The 17318-nt window shown below is 62.0% G+C and overlaps 4 protein-coding genes across 4 annotated transcripts in view; 2 read left to right on the top strand and 2 right to left on the bottom strand.

The window, feature by feature from the left end:
- Positions 1-91: 91 nt before the first annotated feature.
- On the bottom strand, positions 92-2413 carry CHLRE_06g261350v5 (uncharacterized protein). Its single transcript, XM_043062802.1, has 4 exons — positions 2200-2413; positions 1815-1936; positions 1506-1610; positions 92-1226 (listed from the first exon to the last, which is right to left on the bottom strand). The coding sequence occupies exons 1-4, from the start codon at positions 2288-2290 to the stop codon at positions 1119-1121; spliced, it is 426 nt and encodes a 141-aa protein (XP_042923508.1). The 5' UTR covers positions 2291-2413; the 3' UTR covers positions 92-1118.
- A 120-nt stretch (positions 2414-2533) lies between these two features.
- CHLRE_06g261300v5 (uncharacterized protein) lies at positions 2534-7949 on the top strand. The gene is made up of 8 exons (XM_043062801.1): positions 2534-3387; positions 3681-3757; positions 4025-4118; positions 4330-4434; positions 4789-4854; positions 5136-6068; positions 6382-7095; positions 7575-7949. The coding sequence occupies exons 1-6, from the start codon at positions 2815-2817 to the stop codon at positions 5418-5420; spliced, it is 1200 nt and encodes a 399-aa protein (XP_042923507.1). The 5' UTR covers positions 2534-2814; the 3' UTR covers positions 5421-6068; positions 6382-7095; positions 7575-7949.
- Positions 7950-8506: 557 nt separating this feature from the next.
- On the bottom strand, positions 8507-13143 carry CHLRE_06g261200v5 (uncharacterized protein). Its single transcript, XM_001696535.3, has 6 exons — positions 12604-13143; positions 11212-11312; positions 10831-10901; positions 10602-10652; positions 10047-10198; positions 8507-9764 (listed from the first exon to the last, which is right to left on the bottom strand). The coding sequence occupies exons 1-6, from the start codon at positions 12812-12814 to the stop codon at positions 9427-9429; spliced, it is 924 nt and encodes a 307-aa protein (XP_001696587.1). The 5' UTR covers positions 12815-13143; the 3' UTR covers positions 8507-9426.
- Positions 13144-13283: 140 nt separating this feature from the next.
- CHLRE_06g261150v5 (uncharacterized protein) overlaps positions 13284-17318 on the top strand; it is a 6976-nt gene continuing 2941 nt past the window's right edge. Inside the window, exons 1-7 of the mRNA XM_043062800.1 lie at positions 13284-13517; positions 13604-13697; positions 14297-14434; positions 14957-15028; positions 15906-15971; positions 16405-16539; positions 17039-17125. Of these exons, the coding sequence (XP_042923506.1) occupies positions 13324-13517; positions 13604-13697; positions 14297-14434; positions 14957-15028; positions 15906-15971; positions 16405-16539; positions 17039-17125 (786 nt within the window). The 5' untranslated portion in view covers positions 13284-13323. The remainder of the gene's footprint in view (positions 13518-13603; positions 13698-14296; positions 14435-14956; positions 15029-15905; positions 15972-16404; positions 16540-17038; positions 17126-17318) is intronic.

Raw genomic sequence — 17318 nt, 5'->3', positions numbered from 1 at the left:
GTGCCACCTGCAACGCCAACGACCAGCGATAGTGCTGAGTTGAGGACTCACTGCAGGCCTGCGCTCCTTTGCGGACTGCTGCTGTGGTGTCATTGAGGACACGTTACAGCAGGTCAGCGGATCACCACTGCGCACGCAGCAGGGCGAATGAATGCGTGCATGCCCGGCACCCCGTCGCCCCTCCGGCCCCCGCACCGCACGCACGCGAGGTCTTGCAACCGAGCACGACGACACCCGGACCGGTGTTGCCTGCCGGTGCGCGCGCGCACTTGGTCCCTGGGGCCGCGTGTCATCATGTAGGCCACCTCGTGACAGTGGCCGGCGCCATCAAGCGGTGTCCACAATGTGCGCCGTGCAAGCTAGCAGGCCTAAGCAAACAGCCACCCAACAGCAGACCGTCACGTAGGAGATACGCGTGTCCTTGGCGAGCATGGGGCGACAATACATCAACCCCTGTGGAGTCTTACTTGCGACCTCGCCGGCGTCTACATTGCCTCCAATCGTCTGTAGCCAATCCCCGCCAGCTCAGACTGTCAGCTACGACGACTCTCTCGGACTCAGCCCAGTGCGAACAACCTGACGGTCCTGTGACATCCCCCGTCCAGTTTTACATCGGCAATACAGCATCGACAGCAAGTCCGCGACAGCGTACCGATAATTTACTGATCACCGGAGTTCGCCGCCGTGCGTGCCCTTTGCAGGGCACGAGACTGCAGTCTGCAGCCCCGAGGGGCGGCGGCTCGCAGGCGTATCGTCCCCACTGCACAGGCCGCACGCGTCCCGGCGTTGTCTGTGATGCAGCCCTTATGAGCCTCCTCAAGCGTCCTTGCATGGAGGGCGGTGAGGCCTCCACGTAAGGCCCCACTTGCCATCAGTAGCAGGGATGCTTTCCTGGTCCGCGACTTGCGGAAGCCTGAATGGCACCTGTCACAACAGCAGCCCTGCCGTGTGGTGGGGCTTGGGCCACCTGCACGCCCCGCTGGGACCACATCTGCCCCGTAGGCCCGGCGCCACTGCCCCAACCATTCGCCCTCACCCTCGCCCACTTCATCCTCGCCCATGCCTCCTCCCTTAACCTCAACTGACGTGACATAGTTCCGACACCCGCGCCGGGCTGCTCAGGGCGCCGCCGCTGCGTCCAAGCCCGGAATGGACAGGAACGCGCCAGACGCATCGCGCTCAATGGGCAGCTCCGCAGTCACGGCGCCGAAGTCGATGGTGCCGTACTGTGGAGTCAGGCAGAATGGGCAGGAGTAGGGAGATATCGCGTGTGGTTTCGTGGTATGGAAGAGAAACCGCAGCAAAGAGTTCGTGATACCGATGGGAAGGTCACAGGGGCCCTGCACAGCCACCACCGACCTACCACATGCAAATTTCTCCACAGTACTTACACGGCAGCTACACACGATTTACCCCCGCTATGCCTGGCTTGCCACGCGTTCACACACTCGGCTTCCCGCCTTCCCGTCTCCTTGCTTTACCAACCCCCTGCCCCGACCTCTCACCAGGTGGGGGAATAGCGGCAGCTCCTCCTTCGCCTTGGCCTCGCCGCCCGCCGACAGCCCGTCACTGGACTTGCTACCCACTGGTGCAGCCGGCTCGAAAATCACCTGGTGCCACAACCACCAAGTCCGCCATCGTCAGCAGGTAGGGCCAGTCAGGCATCGCCGAAGTGGTTGCGCAATCACACACCGGTACACATACACGAGCGCGGGCATGCACGGTCAGGGGACTGTACAGCTGTCCACATCCATAACACCTGCCAGTAAACACATGAAGAAATGCACCCCTGTGCCCAGGTCGCCCCATATCACCTTGGCGCTTAATTTCTCATAGTCCAGCACCAGCAGCAGGAAGGTGCCTGCCACGTCCTTGTAGAACTGGTTTCCCACACCCAGGAGAAAGCGCGGCTCGGCGGTTAGGTGAATGAATCCGTCTGTGTTTTGGGGCGGGAGGTGAGAGTATCAGGCATACATGGCGTCAGCCTTGGTGTGTCAAGGTGAACGTAGCTGGAGTGCTGTGTGCCGCAAACGTACTGGCGCTGCGTGCGCAGCCAGCCTCGTGTGCCGTGCACCGGGTTGACTGGCGAGGCTCAAGTGGACGTAGGAAAGACTGAATGCCCTCAAAACCCTTAGGGGCCGGAGGAGCAGCTGCCGCTGTGGGGGCTCCCGCTCGTAACCTGCGCCACACACCGCTTGCCTTGGTCATAGGTCGGGGGGAAGTATGCCGTCCCCTCTGCCTTGCACTTGGCCCAGATAGACTCCTGCACTAGGTGGTACAGCGGCGCCATTACCTCGACGTGTTGTAAGCGAGCGCGAGAGTGACTGGTCTGGGTGCGGATGCTTGAGTCGAGAAGTGGCAGGCGGGGATTTGTTCCGTGTTGTGGTCGCGGTACAAATAGATGTGATGTTACATTCATACATTGCATGGACGACGAAACACTGTCACAAGGAAGGGCGACTTTAGCAATTGGGCGTCGGATTGCAAACCCATTGAAACCCGTGCCGCAAACAACATTTTCAAAACGGGAAGTGTAGGAAGCGTTGTGTGTCTTTCTATGTTTGAATGTGCGTTGCCAACCGTTTCTACAGAAAATAGCGCGCCAAGCCCGGACGCAGAGCGAGCGTTTGCATCACCAGTTGACATATAATAATTAGTTTCCCAGTGATCCACACAGCTCGGTAACTATACGCTCATTAAAAGGAGCAGGCGCCGTGTCGCGCGAGCCAGTTTCGACACCGCCGATTAACGCTTCCGGCAACAGAGTTGAAGAGCCTCCCTCGCACAGCCTCGCTCCCTTAAACAGCGCTGAGAATGGCGTGTATGGCGCGCCGGGCATGCGCAGGCGCGTCGCCTCGCACAGTGGCGCCGTCGCCTGCGGGCAGCAGCGTTGGCTCTGGAGCACTCTGGCCGGCCTGCGCCACGCGGCGGACAACGCCCACAACACGTGCAGCGCTGGCGACATCGCCGCACCAATGCAGCGCGCTTGGGCCGCCGGTGCCCCGGACGGCGCTGCCGGCTGCGCCGCTGCTTCCCCAGCGCCTCACCCCAGCGGCTCCTAGCTTCCGCCGCCCCGCGCCGCAACGGTCCGTTGCCTCAGCAGCGGTCGCGGCAAGCGCGGCCGCGGGCTCTTCGTGTGCTTCATGCGCTCAGCCCGCCGCCGCTGCGGCAGCGGCGGCGACAGCCGCCGCCACGACTTCCGGCGGCGGTTTAATGGACATGTTTGCGGTACTGCTGGGCTATGGCTGCCTGGTGGGGAGCTGCTTCCGCAGTGTGCCGCAGATTGCGATCATCCTCAAGTCGGGCAGCGCGGAGGGCCTGTCGCTCACAAGTAACCTTGTGGAGCTGCTTTGCTTCACGGTCACTGTCGCCTACAACATGCAGCAGGTGCGGGTGCGGTTGTGGGGGGGGCGGAGGCGCAGCAGGGGAAGGAGGCGGAGGAGCAGGAGGAGGGGAATGGCATGTGCTGCCCGGCCGCTCGGATGTTGTGCGTGCTCGAGCTGTGGGGGCCTTGGGGGCCCGTATCTTGAGACTGCTGGCGCGTGTGGCGAAGGGCCGCCTAGCAGGCATCCAGTCGTTGCCGGGCTGTTGCCGTTATGAGGGTAATCTCCTGACCTTCCTGAGCCGTCCCTTGAACACATCACCTCATATCGCGCCAACGCGCCGCTGCAACGCCACAGGGCTATGCGTTCAACACGTACGGCGAGGTGTTCGCCTGCTGGATCCAGGACGTCATCATCGTGGGCCTCATTTTCAAGTGCGTGCGTGTGTGCGTGCGTGTGTGTGTGTTTGTGTGTGTGTATGTGTGTGTGTGTGATGTGTATTTTACAGCTTGCGTGTTGATGCAGCTCTGCCGTAGCTCAGCACCGCTACTGGCCAATGCTCCTCGTGGTGCCATTGTGGTGCCCGCGTGTGACCTTATTCTAGACATGCGGGCGCTGTGACGATGCCCCGCTTCTGGGCCCGTTTCGCAACGTTGTTCTTTGGCATTTCTCCTTGCCCCACACGACCCAAACCCCGGCAGGCACATGCATCTCAGCCTGCCTGCGATCGCGGCCTCCACGGCGGCTTTCGCGGCGGCGTGCGCGTGGCTGTTCAGCGCAATGTGCCCTATCCACGTGAGTGGTCTTTGTGGGGGGAATTGCGAGTCGAGAATGCGACTGGGGCTGTGGTTCGGTCCTGCCTGCTTTCTTAGCGCACACCATGTGCGCCCACACATACGTTCATTCAACGCATGGGCAGGCCTCGTGCGCGCGTTTACGGCTCCCTAACACACGTGCCCACCCCCGCCTACACACATACACACACTCGCCACGCCACGCCCCGCAGGTGCTGTCGGCTCTGCAAGTGAGCACGGTGGCGGTGATGGCCATTGGCGCGAGGCTGCCGCAGATCTGGCTCAACGTGCGCCGCGGCGACGCAGGAGTGCTGTCGGTGCGTGCCGGCACAGGGACTGGGACTGGGAGCGACGCTGGGCGTGGGCGCCTTGGGGCGTGGTGCCGTGGGTTGGGCTCTGCGGTTGTGGGGTTGTGGGTTTGCATGGTTTCGTGGTTGTGGGGTTGTGGGGTTCAAGCATCAGATAGCGGCTGAGAAGCAGGGCGTTGGTGCGGTTGGGTGTTTGACGTAGATTGAAACGATTGGGGCTGGGAACCTAAGGGCATCAGCGGACACAGGCCATATGATGGAGGGTCGTTGTCCATGCAGCTGCTGCTTTGACTGAACGGCGTCGGCCTGTGTCGCGCCTTCATCACCACCAACGCGCTGCTGCTAACACAACACGGCACACAGGTGGCAACGTGCATGCTCAACGTGGCGGGCTGTGTGGTCCGCATCTTCACCACAGTGGTGCTCACGGTGGGTGTAATGGAGCCATGCGGCGGCGGCTGCGAAGGGGATAGGATGAGAGAGGAGATCGGCAGAGAAAATGGGTGCCTAGGTGGGTGGGTGCGGTTCGCAGCATCGCCACCCCGACCGCCACGCACGTGAAGTTGTTTGCAACGTGTGCCTGCTGCCCTTCCGTTAGCCTTCGAGTCCTCAGATTGTCAAGGCAAGTCGCGGCATCATTCCCATGCTGCACACCCTGTGCCTACATTCCCTCTCTGTGTTCTCTCCCTGTCTTCCTGTCCGCCCCTCAGGGAGACGTCATCATCCTGGGCGGCTGCGTGACGCAACTCATCCTGAACGCCATCCTGCTCTACCAGGCCGCCATGACCCACTACAAGAAGCAGGCGGCGGCGGCGGCGGCAGGTGGTGGTGATGCAGGCGGGGCAGCGGCTGCGCTGGCCGCGACGGACCCGCCGGCGGGCGGCGCGGGTGCGGCGCGCGGCGGCTTGGCGTCGGGCGAGGGCAAGAGCGGGTTGCGGGATGGCGAGGAGGGCAGCGGCGGTGCAGGGCGGTCGCCGGTGCCTGCGCCGGCGTAAGGGACGCCGTGTCCCAAGCGTTGCGTGGCCGTGTGAGTTGCCAGGGGTGTGCTCCGCAGGTGCTGCTGGTGTGGTCGTGTCGCAGGAGGGTGTTGAAGTTAGACATTACGGTGTGTGTGAGGTAGGGGTTAGTGATGATGTAACTTACTGGACGCATCATGTTGGGCACCAAGTGGGCGTGAAAGGCATTACGGTGCGTCGCTGACCGCACAATACAGGTGCTTGAACTGCATGAGAGAGGGATGGAGTTAGGAGCTTACAGAATTTTGGCGCTGTCCGCTCAGGTGTTTTTGGTGAAGCTGAGCCCCCCCAGCGAAGCGTTCCAGGGGGGGGCGAAGCCCCCCAGGAACACCCCTGTCCGTGGCTGCGTGGCTGCGTGGCTGGTGCGTCGGCAAAACATAGCATACTGGCACAAACTGCGACTGCTACGTATTAGTATTTGTTAATGCCTATTGCATGTAAATAGGTGGCAGGGAAAATTCGGGCGGAGCGAGAAGTGCCTTCGCACGTCCATGGACAATTGACTTTCGCGAGGTTGCCCGAAAAGCAAGCCATGGCTTTGCGCAGTATGACTTCTGTACGTCGTAAATGTGCTTCAAAGACACAGCAGACGGCGAGCCGTCATAAAGAGTGGGATTGCAATTGCTGGTGGGTGGGTGGGCCGCTGGGTTTATGCCTGGCTTTAGCGGAAGCCCTATTGTGGCCCCCCTCCCTCCTACCCTCCCGACCATGCAGACCTGCTACAACTGCGGGTGTCAGGAGATGGCCATCAAGCGGCTTGGGGGGCTGAAGGAGGGGCAGCGGCCCTGGTCGGTCAAAGTCTGCAACGACTGCTTGACGACCTGGGTGAGGACCGTGCATGTGCGGGGACGGCTGGGCACTGGGGACGGATTGATTGACAGGTTGACGGCTGAGACAGCTCATGTGCGCTCTCCTCTTCCTCCCCGTTCCCCATCCCCAGAACCGCGACGTCTCCGCCGCCAACGTGATCCGTGTGCTCCTCCTGCTGAAGCTGATGGGCTTCGAGCGGCCGACCAAGCTGCAGCGGCCGCCATGGCCGCCGGCGGCGGCGGGGCCGGGCTGAGAGCCTGAACGGCGCTAGCAGGGCGTGGGGCTGAGGGTGCACGTGTCGATTGGCGGCGAGTGACGTGACTAGTTTGTTAGCTGCGGGTTAGCACGGACTGTGCACCCCACCCAACCGGCCATGTCCGGATTTGCGGGGATGCCAAAGGCCCCCAACATAGAGGCGTGTGCTTAGTAGGCGCCCGCGTCAAGGTGGCGGGGTTGATAACGACCCGGGATCAGCCCTTTTCCTGCCATAAGGCAGCCACCTCCTTGTTGGTGAAGCATGGACTATGACGTTATATACGGGTGGAATGATCAGGGATTGCGAGATTACCGTATTACATCAGATAGACAGAGGCGCATTCGGCGCGGAGCCCCGGAGGCCAATGCGGATGCAACGGACTGAGACTTGGTGGTTTCGCTTCCCGGACAAAGGGCGGCACCAAAGTGGAGCCAACAACACACGGCACCAGAGAGGCACTGCGAGCATGCCTGGGTTTGAGAGCAATGTCTGGTGAAGATATGTGCACGGAGGAAAAGGGAACACCGTGCGCACACTGCGAGTGGGGCGGGCGTGGGCCGGGAAGGTGGTGTGTTGGTGGCGGTTACCGTACGTTTACGTGATCACCACGCACCCCCCCGAAAAATAAATTATTTTCTTACCCCGCACCCCCAAAACGTTAACTTTTTTGCACCCCGCACCCCGGCTAAGCAAATTCTTACACTAGCACGCAGCGGTATGGCTGCGTGCTCTGCACCTGTAAACGTAGATACGTGCTCAGAATGTACTGGTGTCACCCACCGGCGCCCGCGTACCTCCCTACCCCGCGTACCTCCCTACCCCGCCTACCAACTAACACCAGCGCCAGCGCGCGTTCCTTTCTCAGTCCCAGCCGTCACCTGCCGCGCTTACCAACACCAGCGCCAGTATTAGAACAGTGTTGCGGAAGGGCTCGTGGCTACGTTTTTGCGTGAAGAACGGCCCCATCCGGGTATTTGGCACGCCCTCGGCACCTCCGAAGAAAATTATTTTCTTACCCCGCACCCCTCCAAGGAAAATTATTTTCGTACCCCGCACCCCCCCTCAAGGTGCGGGGTAAGTCGGGATTTTTGGGGAAATAATTAATTACATGCGGGGTGATCTCTTGCTGGTACGGTATGGTGATGTGCCTCAGGCGCTTCTGCTTGGGGCCTGGGAGGGAGGTGCGGTGGCCGCTGCTGCACGGTCTGTGGCTGAATGGCTGTCTGACTGGATAACGGGCCCGTGGGAGTGTGGGGCCCGCCAATCCTGTGGCCGGTCTCAGCTTTTTGGGCTGAGCCCCCCGAGCGAAGCGATCCAGGGGGGGGGCGAAGCCCCCCAGGATTGCCCCTGTCCGTGCCTGCCTGCGTGCCTGCCTGCGTCGACAAAAAGTGCCAAACTGGCACAAACCGCGAGCGCCACGTATTATAAATTGCTATTCCCTATTGTAGAAAAATAGGCGGCAGGGAAAATTCGGCCGGAGCGAGAAGCGACCTCGTGAGTCCATGGACATCTTGACTTTCTTCAGTCCGCGAGTATAGCTCTCGGCCCCTAAATATCTTACATCCATGTATCAAAACATGTCGACGACAAGCGTCTTGGGGCAAGAATGTCGAAATTGTTTGCAACAGCCAAACCATGCGTCCCCGAGCCTTAAATGTGTTGCGGCCCGGGATCCCGCGCCCGAGCCCGGCAAGCCGTTTGCGGTGCTTGAGTGGGATGTGGGTGAGGTGAATTTGGGATATCATGGACCGTGAAGTGGCGTGGGTAAGGTGGCGTGGCGTGGCGGGGACAGGGCATGTCGCTGCCTCGGCACGGCGTTGGCATAGTGGCCAGTCCCGCTGGATGGGCTTGCAAGGGTGCTGTTCATGTCGCCGGTGCCCATCGTCACATCCCTTGCGCTTCATGGGGCTCAGCCCATTTTCCAGCTGTACAAAGCTGACACCCCTTGTCGTATGGCAGGGACAGATTGAACAAAGCCCGCCGCTTGAGGAATGAGGACCATCTAATCTGGTTACAGAGTCACGCATCCTGCTCACTCAAGCTTAGCAATGCACCAGCCAGCAGCAAAAGGCGACCACAAACGCCGTGCGATCTGCTGCCCAGCTGTAGCCACAGCAGCAGCTGCTGACACCACTAGCACCAATGCTGCACATTGCAGTCCCCGCTCACAGAAACGCTCAACCGCTCCCTAATTCGAGCCTCCTGAGCCTTAAACTGAGCTAATCGTATGCCCAACCCGCGCATGGGGCGCGCTCGGTGCATGCCCGTCCTATGGAGACACTTCCTCATCTCACTTTGTGTTGGTGGCTTACTGGCTGTCCATACACAGCACCGCTGTACCACCTCCCAGCAAAAGCAATCGTCAAAATTGCTGGAGTGATAAGCCGATAACACTGCCGGTCCAGCCGCCGCCGTGCCGAAACACACCCGTAGGTCACTACTGCCGCTCACGCAGGTCCGTTCCCAGCGTGCCCACCACCGCAAAGCTCACCACCGCAGTGCATAACAAGGCTAGACAACCACCATAATAAGAGCAGTATTCACACGCATCACACTGCACCGCATCCATGGTCATGCGAGTTCGCCTTGTTTCATGCTTTCTACCTCAGCGCACAGGCAACGGTACCGGTGCGGTTCCCTCGCCAAGCAGTGCGGCGCCCTGAAACCTCTGGCCTTTCCTGTAGAAGCAGAAAGCACGAGCCCCCAAACATGACACGTACGGCTTGAAAAGAATGCATAAAAGTTATCACGCGGCGCTGGCCAGGCAGCATGGCGGCGGCCCCTTTTCTGCGGCATGCACACCAGGCTTGAGGCAATGTAAAAGCCATCAACGCTGTCCCCGCCGCCACGCAACCGGCCACCGTCGTCGCCCTCCTGCTGCCGGCTACCCTAACCATGGAAATTCGGATCACCATTTCATCACTCGTGCTTCACGCCGCCGTTGGTCGCCGCCGCCCCGCTCTGCAGCTGCGCGCCCTTGTCCTGCTGCCCTGCGTTAGCACCGGCAGCAGCACCCGCCGCGGCCTTGGTCGGGAAGTAGTGAAACAGGTCGCGGTCGTAGGCGGGGTGCAGTGTGCCGCACAGCCGGTCCCAGTGCGTGAAGTAGAGCGAGAAGTGCTTGGTGGGGTAGCGGTGGTGCATGTCGTGGTGCTGCACCGTGTTGAGGGCGGCGCAGGGCCGCACGCCGCGGAAGGCCAGCGTGGCCACACCGGCAAAGGTGGGGATGAAGGGAGCCAGCTCGTAACCCACGTGCCCGCCTGTGCGTGTGTGTCAAAACGCAATGGGAGGTGAGCGGGCGAGAGGAGGCGCGCGAGCTGCATCGTGGAGGAACAGGGGCCACATCACAGCAGGGCCCGCACCCACCCACCCACCTCCGCACGCACGCACGCACACATGCGCACATGCCGATAGGTCCTGGCGTTGCGGACAACCCAGCCCACCCAAAACACGTCCCCGTCCCACACCCGACCCCACCCCGCCCACCCCGCCCACGCCGCCCACCCCGCCCACACGCCCGCGCACGGCCGTGCCACACGCACCCTCGTGTATGAGTGTGGTGTACAAGTGGTAGGCGCGGTGCAGGCCCATGTGCAGCGGGAACAGGAAGCACACCAGCACCTCGTTGGCGAACACGATGAGCGCCTCCACCAGGTGGAAGGAGTACCCGGTGTAGGCCGAGGGGGCCTTGGACCTGCGGGTGGGTGGGTCGTGATAAGCTAAGATGCCAAGAGCTAAATGGTAGACGGTAGGTGGGATGGGAATCCGCGAAGCGAGGGCACCGTCACTAACGACTTCCGCGGCGTGCCGTGCGGCAGACCTCAGCACTCCACCCTTCCATGCTGCATGCAAGCACAGGCGCGCCCCCACCCCGCCCGCATTGTGGCAATCACCATCCATGGCCCTGTGTGTGTGTGCGTGTGTGTGTGTGTATGTGTGTATGTGTGTGTGTGTGCCCCTAGTGGCACGCACTGGGCACTCCGCCCGCCCCTCCAACTCCTGGAGTTCATGGGCGCACACACACACACACACACACACACACACATACACACACACACACACGCCCCCCGCCCCCCGCCCTCTTGGCGCGCCCTCACTTGTGGTGGATGTAGTGCACGTGCACGTACAGCGGCTTCCAGTGCAGCAGCCTGGGGCGGGGGAGGGAGGGAGGGAGGCGTGCAGAGGAAGGAGATATGAGCACAACACACCGACCAGGGTCGTAGCACGTGAAGCTGGCTGCGCCCACCCACCCACCCCCCAAGCCACCCCCCTCCTCCACCCCTCCACTCCTCCACCCGCCTCCCCCCCCCTCCACCTGCTGCCCACCTGTGTGTCCAGTAGAACCAGGTGTCGTGCAGGTAGTCCAGCAGCGCCACACACAGCGCCACGTACAGCCACTGCAGGGGAGGGGGACACGGGAGGAGGAGGAGGAGGGCACAACAAGATGAAAACAGAATGCAACAGGCGCGCAGACGGGATGGGTCAAGAGGGCACTAGGGGCTTTAGAATTATTTGTCTGGGGACGCGCGAGAAACGGCTGGTGTTATGGCGTCAAGGAAAACATTCGCTGTTCCACAGCCGGCTCAGATCTGCGTGCCTCGCATACAGAATCGCGTACGTGTCGCACACATGTGTGTTCGCCGCACACACGCACACACACGCACGCTTGCGTTTCGTATCTCAACACACATGCACGCAACCGCTTACCGCCGTCCACCCCGACACGCGGCCGGTGTAGGTGAGCGTCAGCCCGCGCGCATGCAGCACCTCCACCGCCGCCCACACGCCGGCCTTGACAGCGAGCGGACCTGCACGCATAAAGGCCGACAGGCATCAAACTGACTTGGCGTACGTTTTTAAGGCCTAAACCTGGGCAAGCCCCTGTGTAAACCACACAACAGTGTGATGCGGGTGACTGGTCGTTACGAAGGCTCATGTGTTAATTTGTTTCAGCAGCGCCGGGAGGGCTCTGAAAATAGGTAAGACGAGTTATGCACTCGAGGGTAATCACCGCCTTGGCACAAATCAATATGCAGGGTTTTGCGCACCAGGACTGCGGGTGCCTTGCAATACTCATGGACGGTTGCAGGGCTCAGGGTAAAAATGTTTCAGCAGCACCCAAGGGGTTTTGAAAATAGGTAAGACGAGTTATGCACTCGAGGGTAATCACCGCCTTGGCACAAATCAATATGCAGGGTTTTGCGCACCAGGACTGCGGGTGCCTTGCAATATTCATGGACGGTTGCAGGGCTCAGGGTAAAAATGTTTCAGCAGCACCCAAGGGGCTCTGAAAATAGGTAAGACGAGTTATGCACTCGAGGGTAATCACCGCCCATGGAAGAAACGCACGTGCACGTTGCAGAGCCAGGGTCAGCCCGGAGGTGCATATGCGTGTAGAGGTATGCATGTGTGTATGTGTGCATGTGTGCGTATCATATGTGTGCGAAAGTGTGCACGTGTGTGTGTGTATGTACGGTATGCATGTACAGCAACTGCTAACCGCAGCTTCGCTGGCGACTGCTACCTATGCGCACGTAGCCGTGACGCGATGTGTCATCGCAACGTTCGAATGACAGCTGGTGTCAGGAAACTTTTGGCTTGACACGGACCTGCGTCATCCGGCGCGCACCCTTACACGCGTGTGTCATCACACGCGTAACCCGCCCTCCAAAAAGCGCACCCCGATTACGCATGTGAGGTTTGAGTGCTGTGCGAGCTCCGGTGCGTCAACCCCCAATCAGGCATTACGCATGTGCGTAACCCCCGCCGCGCCACGTGTACGGCTGTACGGCTGTACCCGCGCCTGCGCCCCAGCTTCCCGACTGCGCTGGCTGCGCTCTGGGCCCGCCAGGCTGCCCGCGCGCCCGCCGCCGCCTGCCGCTGCCGCTGCGGCTGCCCTCTTCGACATGCGTGCTTGCAAGTGCACATGCGCAATGCCAATGCGTCGTCGTGTGCGGCCCTGGCGTCACGGCTGCCCCGGTGCCGCGTGTGTGAAACCCCCAGGAAGCCCCCCGCCGCAACTCCCCAGTGCGCCCTCCAAAGCTTCCCGCCTTAGCTCTCAAGAACACCATGAAAGCACCTCCGCATTCCAGGCCTCACCTAAGCTGTAGAAGGCGTCCCGCAGCACCTCGCCCTGTTTGCGCTGCTGCTGTTGGATGCCGTGCACAGCGATGACGCGTGGCAGTACGCTGTGCAGAAGCGCGCCAACGCTGTAATAGAACACCACCAGCTGCGTGAAAGCAACCCAGAAGCCCCCGCCATACAGCGGCACAAGGGATATCTGGGACAGCGCCTGCTTCGCGAGCTCCATTGCTGCGTCCATGGCCCGCCACGCGCTGCTGAACGCAAGCGTTTCACAGTCCAGTGGCCGCCCGCCGCCGCCTCAGCGTAATGTCCGAATTCGAAAGAACGTGATCTGCACGTCGGACTAGAGTGTTTGAGGTGCGCGAAGGAAAAGTCTGGCCGCAACCGTCGTAAACAAAACCTATGCTTGCCGACGGCAGCTTGCAAAGCCTGCAGCTTCCAATGGTATTGGATAACAGCGAAAATTGCAATCAAGTGCGTCCTTGCAAAGTCGCGAGGACGTGACGGCCCTGCGCGTGTCCTGCGGAGCCCTAATGAGGATAGGTGCCTCGCGCCTAGTGAACGCAATGAATGTTTTGAGGAATGCTTTATACAGCAATTGGGTGACGGCCGGGGCCTACAACGCGCGATCCTGTGCAGGTCCATGCTGCCCCATTCGGAAGCGTGCGGGGTAGTTTTTGGACTTGCATGCTTCACATCTCTAATAGCCGTGGTTCTCACTGGTTAGGTGCAAACATGTCGCAATTGCTGCGGTTGAGCCGCGCAGTGCTGTGCAGTGGTCAGCAGGCGGCGGGCGTTGGCGCCTTGCAGAGGGCTTTCAACACCAGCTCGCGTACTCAGCACGCAGAGCCGCAGCCAGTTGCCGCGGAGGCGCCTTCCAGTGTGCCGCGATGGATTTCTGAGCTGGGCGCCGTTCGCAACGACTGGACGTAAGGAAACAATGCAACACAACCCTCGCTTGCACGCGTTGGGCGTCGATCGATGCATAATTGTCCGCGGGCGGCGTGCAATGCAGTCGTGAGGAGGTCGCGGAGGTTTACAACACCCCGCTTCTCGACCTGGTCTACCGCGCGGCGTCCGTGCACCGCATGTACAATGACCCCTCCATGGTGAGTCCGAACCTGCAACCCCTCGCGCGGGCAGCGCGAGGCATTTCGCCGCGATGGAAGCTCATTTAACGAGTTGGCTAGTCAACGGGGCGACAGCGACCCACATGCAGGCAGGCGCTGCGCACGCGCGCCTGCACGGCTTGGGGAGGGCTCCTCGGAGGGTGTGACAGGCGGTGGTGCCGAGTGTGTTGGGGCCGCTAGCAGTACAGCGGTGACGGCCACCGCGGGCAGGGCTGGGCTGCAGACATCTCCGGCTGTCGGTTGGAAGAGAAGGAGAGGGGAATGCGTCCGCCAGCGGGGTGTGTGTGTGTGTGCGGGGCCAGCGTGGTGGGAAGAACACGCCCTCTTGTGTTGCGTGTTGATGTGCGTCGAGGGCCTGAGGGTTGCGCGCTTCCCATAGTCCGTCTTCAGCAAGACCGCATCAGGCGCTTCTCCACTCCGCAGCCAGCCACCTCTAGGCCAAAGCCCCAGCCTACGAGTTGTTCCTCAAACGCCCTGCCCCCTTCCTCCCTTGCCCCGCCCTCCCCCTCCCCCGCCTCCCCACCCCGCCCCCCCACCCGCCCTCCCACCCCGCCCTCCCCTCCCTCCCTCCCTCTCAGGTCCAGCGCTGCACGCTGCTGTCCATCAAGACCGGCGGCTGCCCCGAGAACTGCAACTACTGCAGCCAGAGCAGCAGCTGGAGCAAGGACACGGGCATGAAGGCGGAGAAGCTGATGGACCTGGAGGAGGTCTACCAGGTGCGTGTGTGGGGGGGGGAGAGGGATGGGGGTTTGCAAGGTTAAAAGCATTGGGAACAGGATACAAGCAGGGGAATCAGGGGACAGAAGTTAAAGGGGGGAAGGGCGGAGGAGGGGAAATGGAGGGGAGGGGGAGGGAGGGGTAGTTTATACCAACCCAAACAGCGGAGATCCCAAGGACGAGGGGGGAGAGGGCGCGTGTGGGTGTGGCACCCGTGTGTGACTTGTGTGTGCATATGTGTGTGTGTGTGTGTGGGGAGGTCGTTGGCCGGTCATTGAGAACGGAGGGGGGATGGACGTGGAGGAGATGCACCAGGCGGGGGGGCCAGGGGGCAGGGAGAAGTCAGGTGGGGGCGAAGGCTGTTGGCGTGCTTCCTTGTTGCGCCTGACCGCCCGCCTGCGCACCTTTCGTAATCTGCACACTTAACAAGGATACGCACAGACAATGCTATCGCAAAACCAGACGAGTTCCTAATCCTGCTGTTGCCGCTGTTACTACTCATGTCGTGTGTGCGGCCACAGGCTGCCCTGCGCGCCCGGGAATCCGGCAGCACCCGCTTCTGCATGGGCGCGGCGTGGCGCGGCCCCTCGCAGGTGGGTGGGTGGTGGGTGGGGGCGTGGGCGTGGGCGGCGGCGGGCAGGGCTCGCTGTACCTTGAGGGGGGGGCACTTGTGCGTTTGGTAGTGGTGGTGGTGGTGGTGGTGGTGGTGGTGGTGGCGAACTTGATGGGTTCATGCCTCCAGCCCAATGCCGGGTGGGATGGTCACATGGGTCGGGTTGTGTGGGCACGGCACGTGCGTGGCAGTTGACAGCGCAGCAGCAGCGGGGGGGGGGGCTGGCAGCGTCAAGTTCGGGACACGTACGGCGCCGCAACGGACACGACGAAGCCACGAGGCGGGCAGGCAGAGGGTTGGGTGGTGGTTTCCGCCGTGGGGAGTGGCCACCAGGGCCAGGGACTGGCCAGTGGGGTTATGCCACACGGCAATGCGTCGGACCATGCACGTGTCGGGGCTCCCTCGCATTGTGTCCATTGGGCCCCTGGGGCCCCCAGGGCAAGGCTATGGTGGGCGGGGTGCTCTAGTGGTGGTGGTGGGCGGGGGGGGGGCGTTACATTCATGATTAGTTAAGGAAGTGGTAGGCGGTAGACCATCTTGCGGACCATCAAGCGTTACCGACGGGGGGGGCGGTTTGTAGATACCAGCCCACACTAGGCGGGGACCATGCAGTGCGGACGGGCCGGGGGCCGGCGGGGGAGCGGGGAGCGGGAGGACCCCGGCGTGTCGACGTGTCGTGGAATGGCATGCGGCAACCCGCTGGCCCGCCAAAGAGAGCTCAGGCATGGGGCACGCACGAAGGCAGGCGGAGACACGTGTCTCCACCCACCCATTCCTATGCTGGTCATCCTCCTGTGTGTGCCTGTGATTCAGTGTCCTGTGTGCGCGGCCTGCACTTGTATGTGTCGTGGGCGCAGGTGGGCAACCGCCAGTGGGAGCGGGTGCTGGAGATGGTGAAGCGCATCCGCGGCCTGGGCATGGAGGTGAGAGAAGGGGGTGGGGGTTGCAAAGATGGTACAGCGAAGTGTAGCGAGGTAGCCAGCAGGGGGCTCGCACGAGAAAAGGAGGGGGGGTGGGGGTGGGGCGGGAGGCGGGAGGGGGGCGGGTGGCGGTGTCGCGGTGGCGGTGTCGCGGTGTCGCGGTGGCCTGAGGGCGTGGCATCGTGGATTGCAGTTGACGGGTGCAAGAGAGTGCGGTCAGCACTCGTATACCTAAGCCTAACGACGGGGAGTAATCGACCCCACCGGGTCAGCGCTTTTCCCCGCACGTCGCTTACGCTGTGTGCAAAACTTACTGGTGTCTACGCCGCTGGCACGCCCACATACACATACGTTTCCTTCCTCAACGCACACACGTTCCCCTCCTCACAAAAACCCAGCACCCACCCACACCCACACCCACACCTACCCCCCGCAGGTGTGCACCACTCTGGGCATGCTGACGCCGGAGCAGGCGGCGCAGCTGCGGCAGGCTGGCCTGACCGCCTACAACCACAACCTGGACACCAGCCCCGAGTTCTACCCCAAGGTCACCACCAGCCGCAAATACGAGGTGCGGGGGCGGGCGTGGGGGCAGGCGTGGGGGCCCATACGGTATCAAAGAGCACAAGGAAACACTGCGCGCAGGACAAGTTAAGGGACCTTGTGTGTGTATGTGTGTGTGTGTGCGTATGTGTGTGTGTGTCGGTGGTGTGTGTGTGTGTAGTAGGCGTAGGAGTGGGGAAGGCACGGTGCCGGCGAGGTGCCTGTGTTGCGGGGAGGCGACGATGCGGATGTGCCGCTGACTGGGACTGCCCCCTTGCTGCCTGGTTGTGCCTCACAGCAGTGCAGCGGCCAACATGTGAAGGGTCCCGCACCATCTAGCTGCCGGCTCCCTCCCTACTTCCCGGCACCCCCAAACATTGATACACACACACGCGGCCCACACACGTGCCCTTGTGTGCTTTCCTGACATGCGCCCTGCTCCCCACTCCCCTGCCTACGACTTCACTTCTTAATTAATCATGAATGTAATCCCCCCATCCGCTCCCCACTCCCCTGCGCCCCCACAGGACCGCCTTGCCACGCTGGAGGCTGTGCGCCAGGCCGGCATCAGCGTGTGCGCGGGCGGCATCATTGGGCTGGGCGAGGGGCCGCAGGTGCGTGCGGGCGGCGGGGCTGGGCAGGAGCGGGAGGGAGGGAGGGAGGGAGGGAGGGAAGGAGGGAGGGAGGGAGGGAGGGAGGGAGGGAGGGAGGGAGGGAGGGAGGGAGGGAGGGAGGGAGGGAGGGAGGGAGGGAGGGAGGGAGGGAGGGAGGGAGGGAGGGAGGGAGGGAGGGAGGGAGGGAGGTAGA

Source organism: Chlamydomonas reinhardtii, chromosome 6, assembly GCF_000002595.2.
Source record: "Chlamydomonas reinhardtii strain CC-503 cw92 mt+ chromosome 6, whole genome shotgun sequence".
Taxonomy (NCBI): domain Eukaryota; kingdom Viridiplantae; phylum Chlorophyta; class Chlorophyceae; order Chlamydomonadales; family Chlamydomonadaceae; genus Chlamydomonas; species Chlamydomonas reinhardtii.
Note: the sequence above shows the minus strand (reverse complement) of the source record. Positions and strands in the feature narration are given on the sequence as shown.

What these genes read in the sequence shown, in the direction of transcription:
- CHLRE_06g261350v5 (XM_043062802.1), bottom strand. Translation starts at nt 2,290, where the DNA reads ATGGCGCCGCTGTACCACCTAGTGCAGGAGTCTATCTGGGCCAAGTGC. An exon ending in ATGAGAAATTAAGCGCCAAG is followed by an intron (nt 1,611 to 1,814) that starts GTGATATGGGGC and finishes TTGTGGCACCAG; the next exon opens with GTGATTTTCGAGCCGGCTGC. An exon ending in TGCCGCTATTCCCCCACCTG is followed by an intron (nt 1,227 to 1,505) that starts GTGAGAGGTCGG and finishes CTGACTCCACAG; the next exon opens with TACGGCACCATCGACTTCGG.
- CHLRE_06g261300v5 (XM_043062801.1), top strand. Translation starts at nt 2,815, where the DNA reads ATGGCGTGTATGGCGCGCCGGGCATGCGCAGGCGCGTCGCCTCGCACA. An exon ending in GCGCAATGTGCCCTATCCAC is followed by an intron (nt 4,119 to 4,329) that starts GTGAGTGGTCTT and finishes CACGCCCCGCAG; the next exon opens with GTGCTGTCGGCTCTGCAAGT. An exon ending in GCGACGCAGGAGTGCTGTCG is followed by an intron (nt 4,435 to 4,788) that starts GTGCGTGCCGGC and finishes CACGGCACACAG; the next exon opens with GTGGCAACGTGCATGCTCAA.
- CHLRE_06g261200v5 (XM_001696535.3), bottom strand. Translation starts at nt 12,814, where the DNA reads ATGGAGCTCGCGAAGCAGGCGCTGTCCCAGATATCCCTTGTGCCGCTG. An exon ending in GGACGCCTTCTACAGCTTAG is followed by an intron (nt 11,313 to 12,603) that starts GTGAGGCCTGGA and finishes TTATGCGTGCAG; the next exon opens with GTCCGCTCGCTGTCAAGGCC. An exon ending in GCGTGTCGGGGTGGACGGCG is followed by an intron (nt 10,902 to 11,211) that starts GTAAGCGGTTGC and finishes CCTCCCCTGCAG; the next exon opens with TGGCTGTACGTGGCGCTGTG.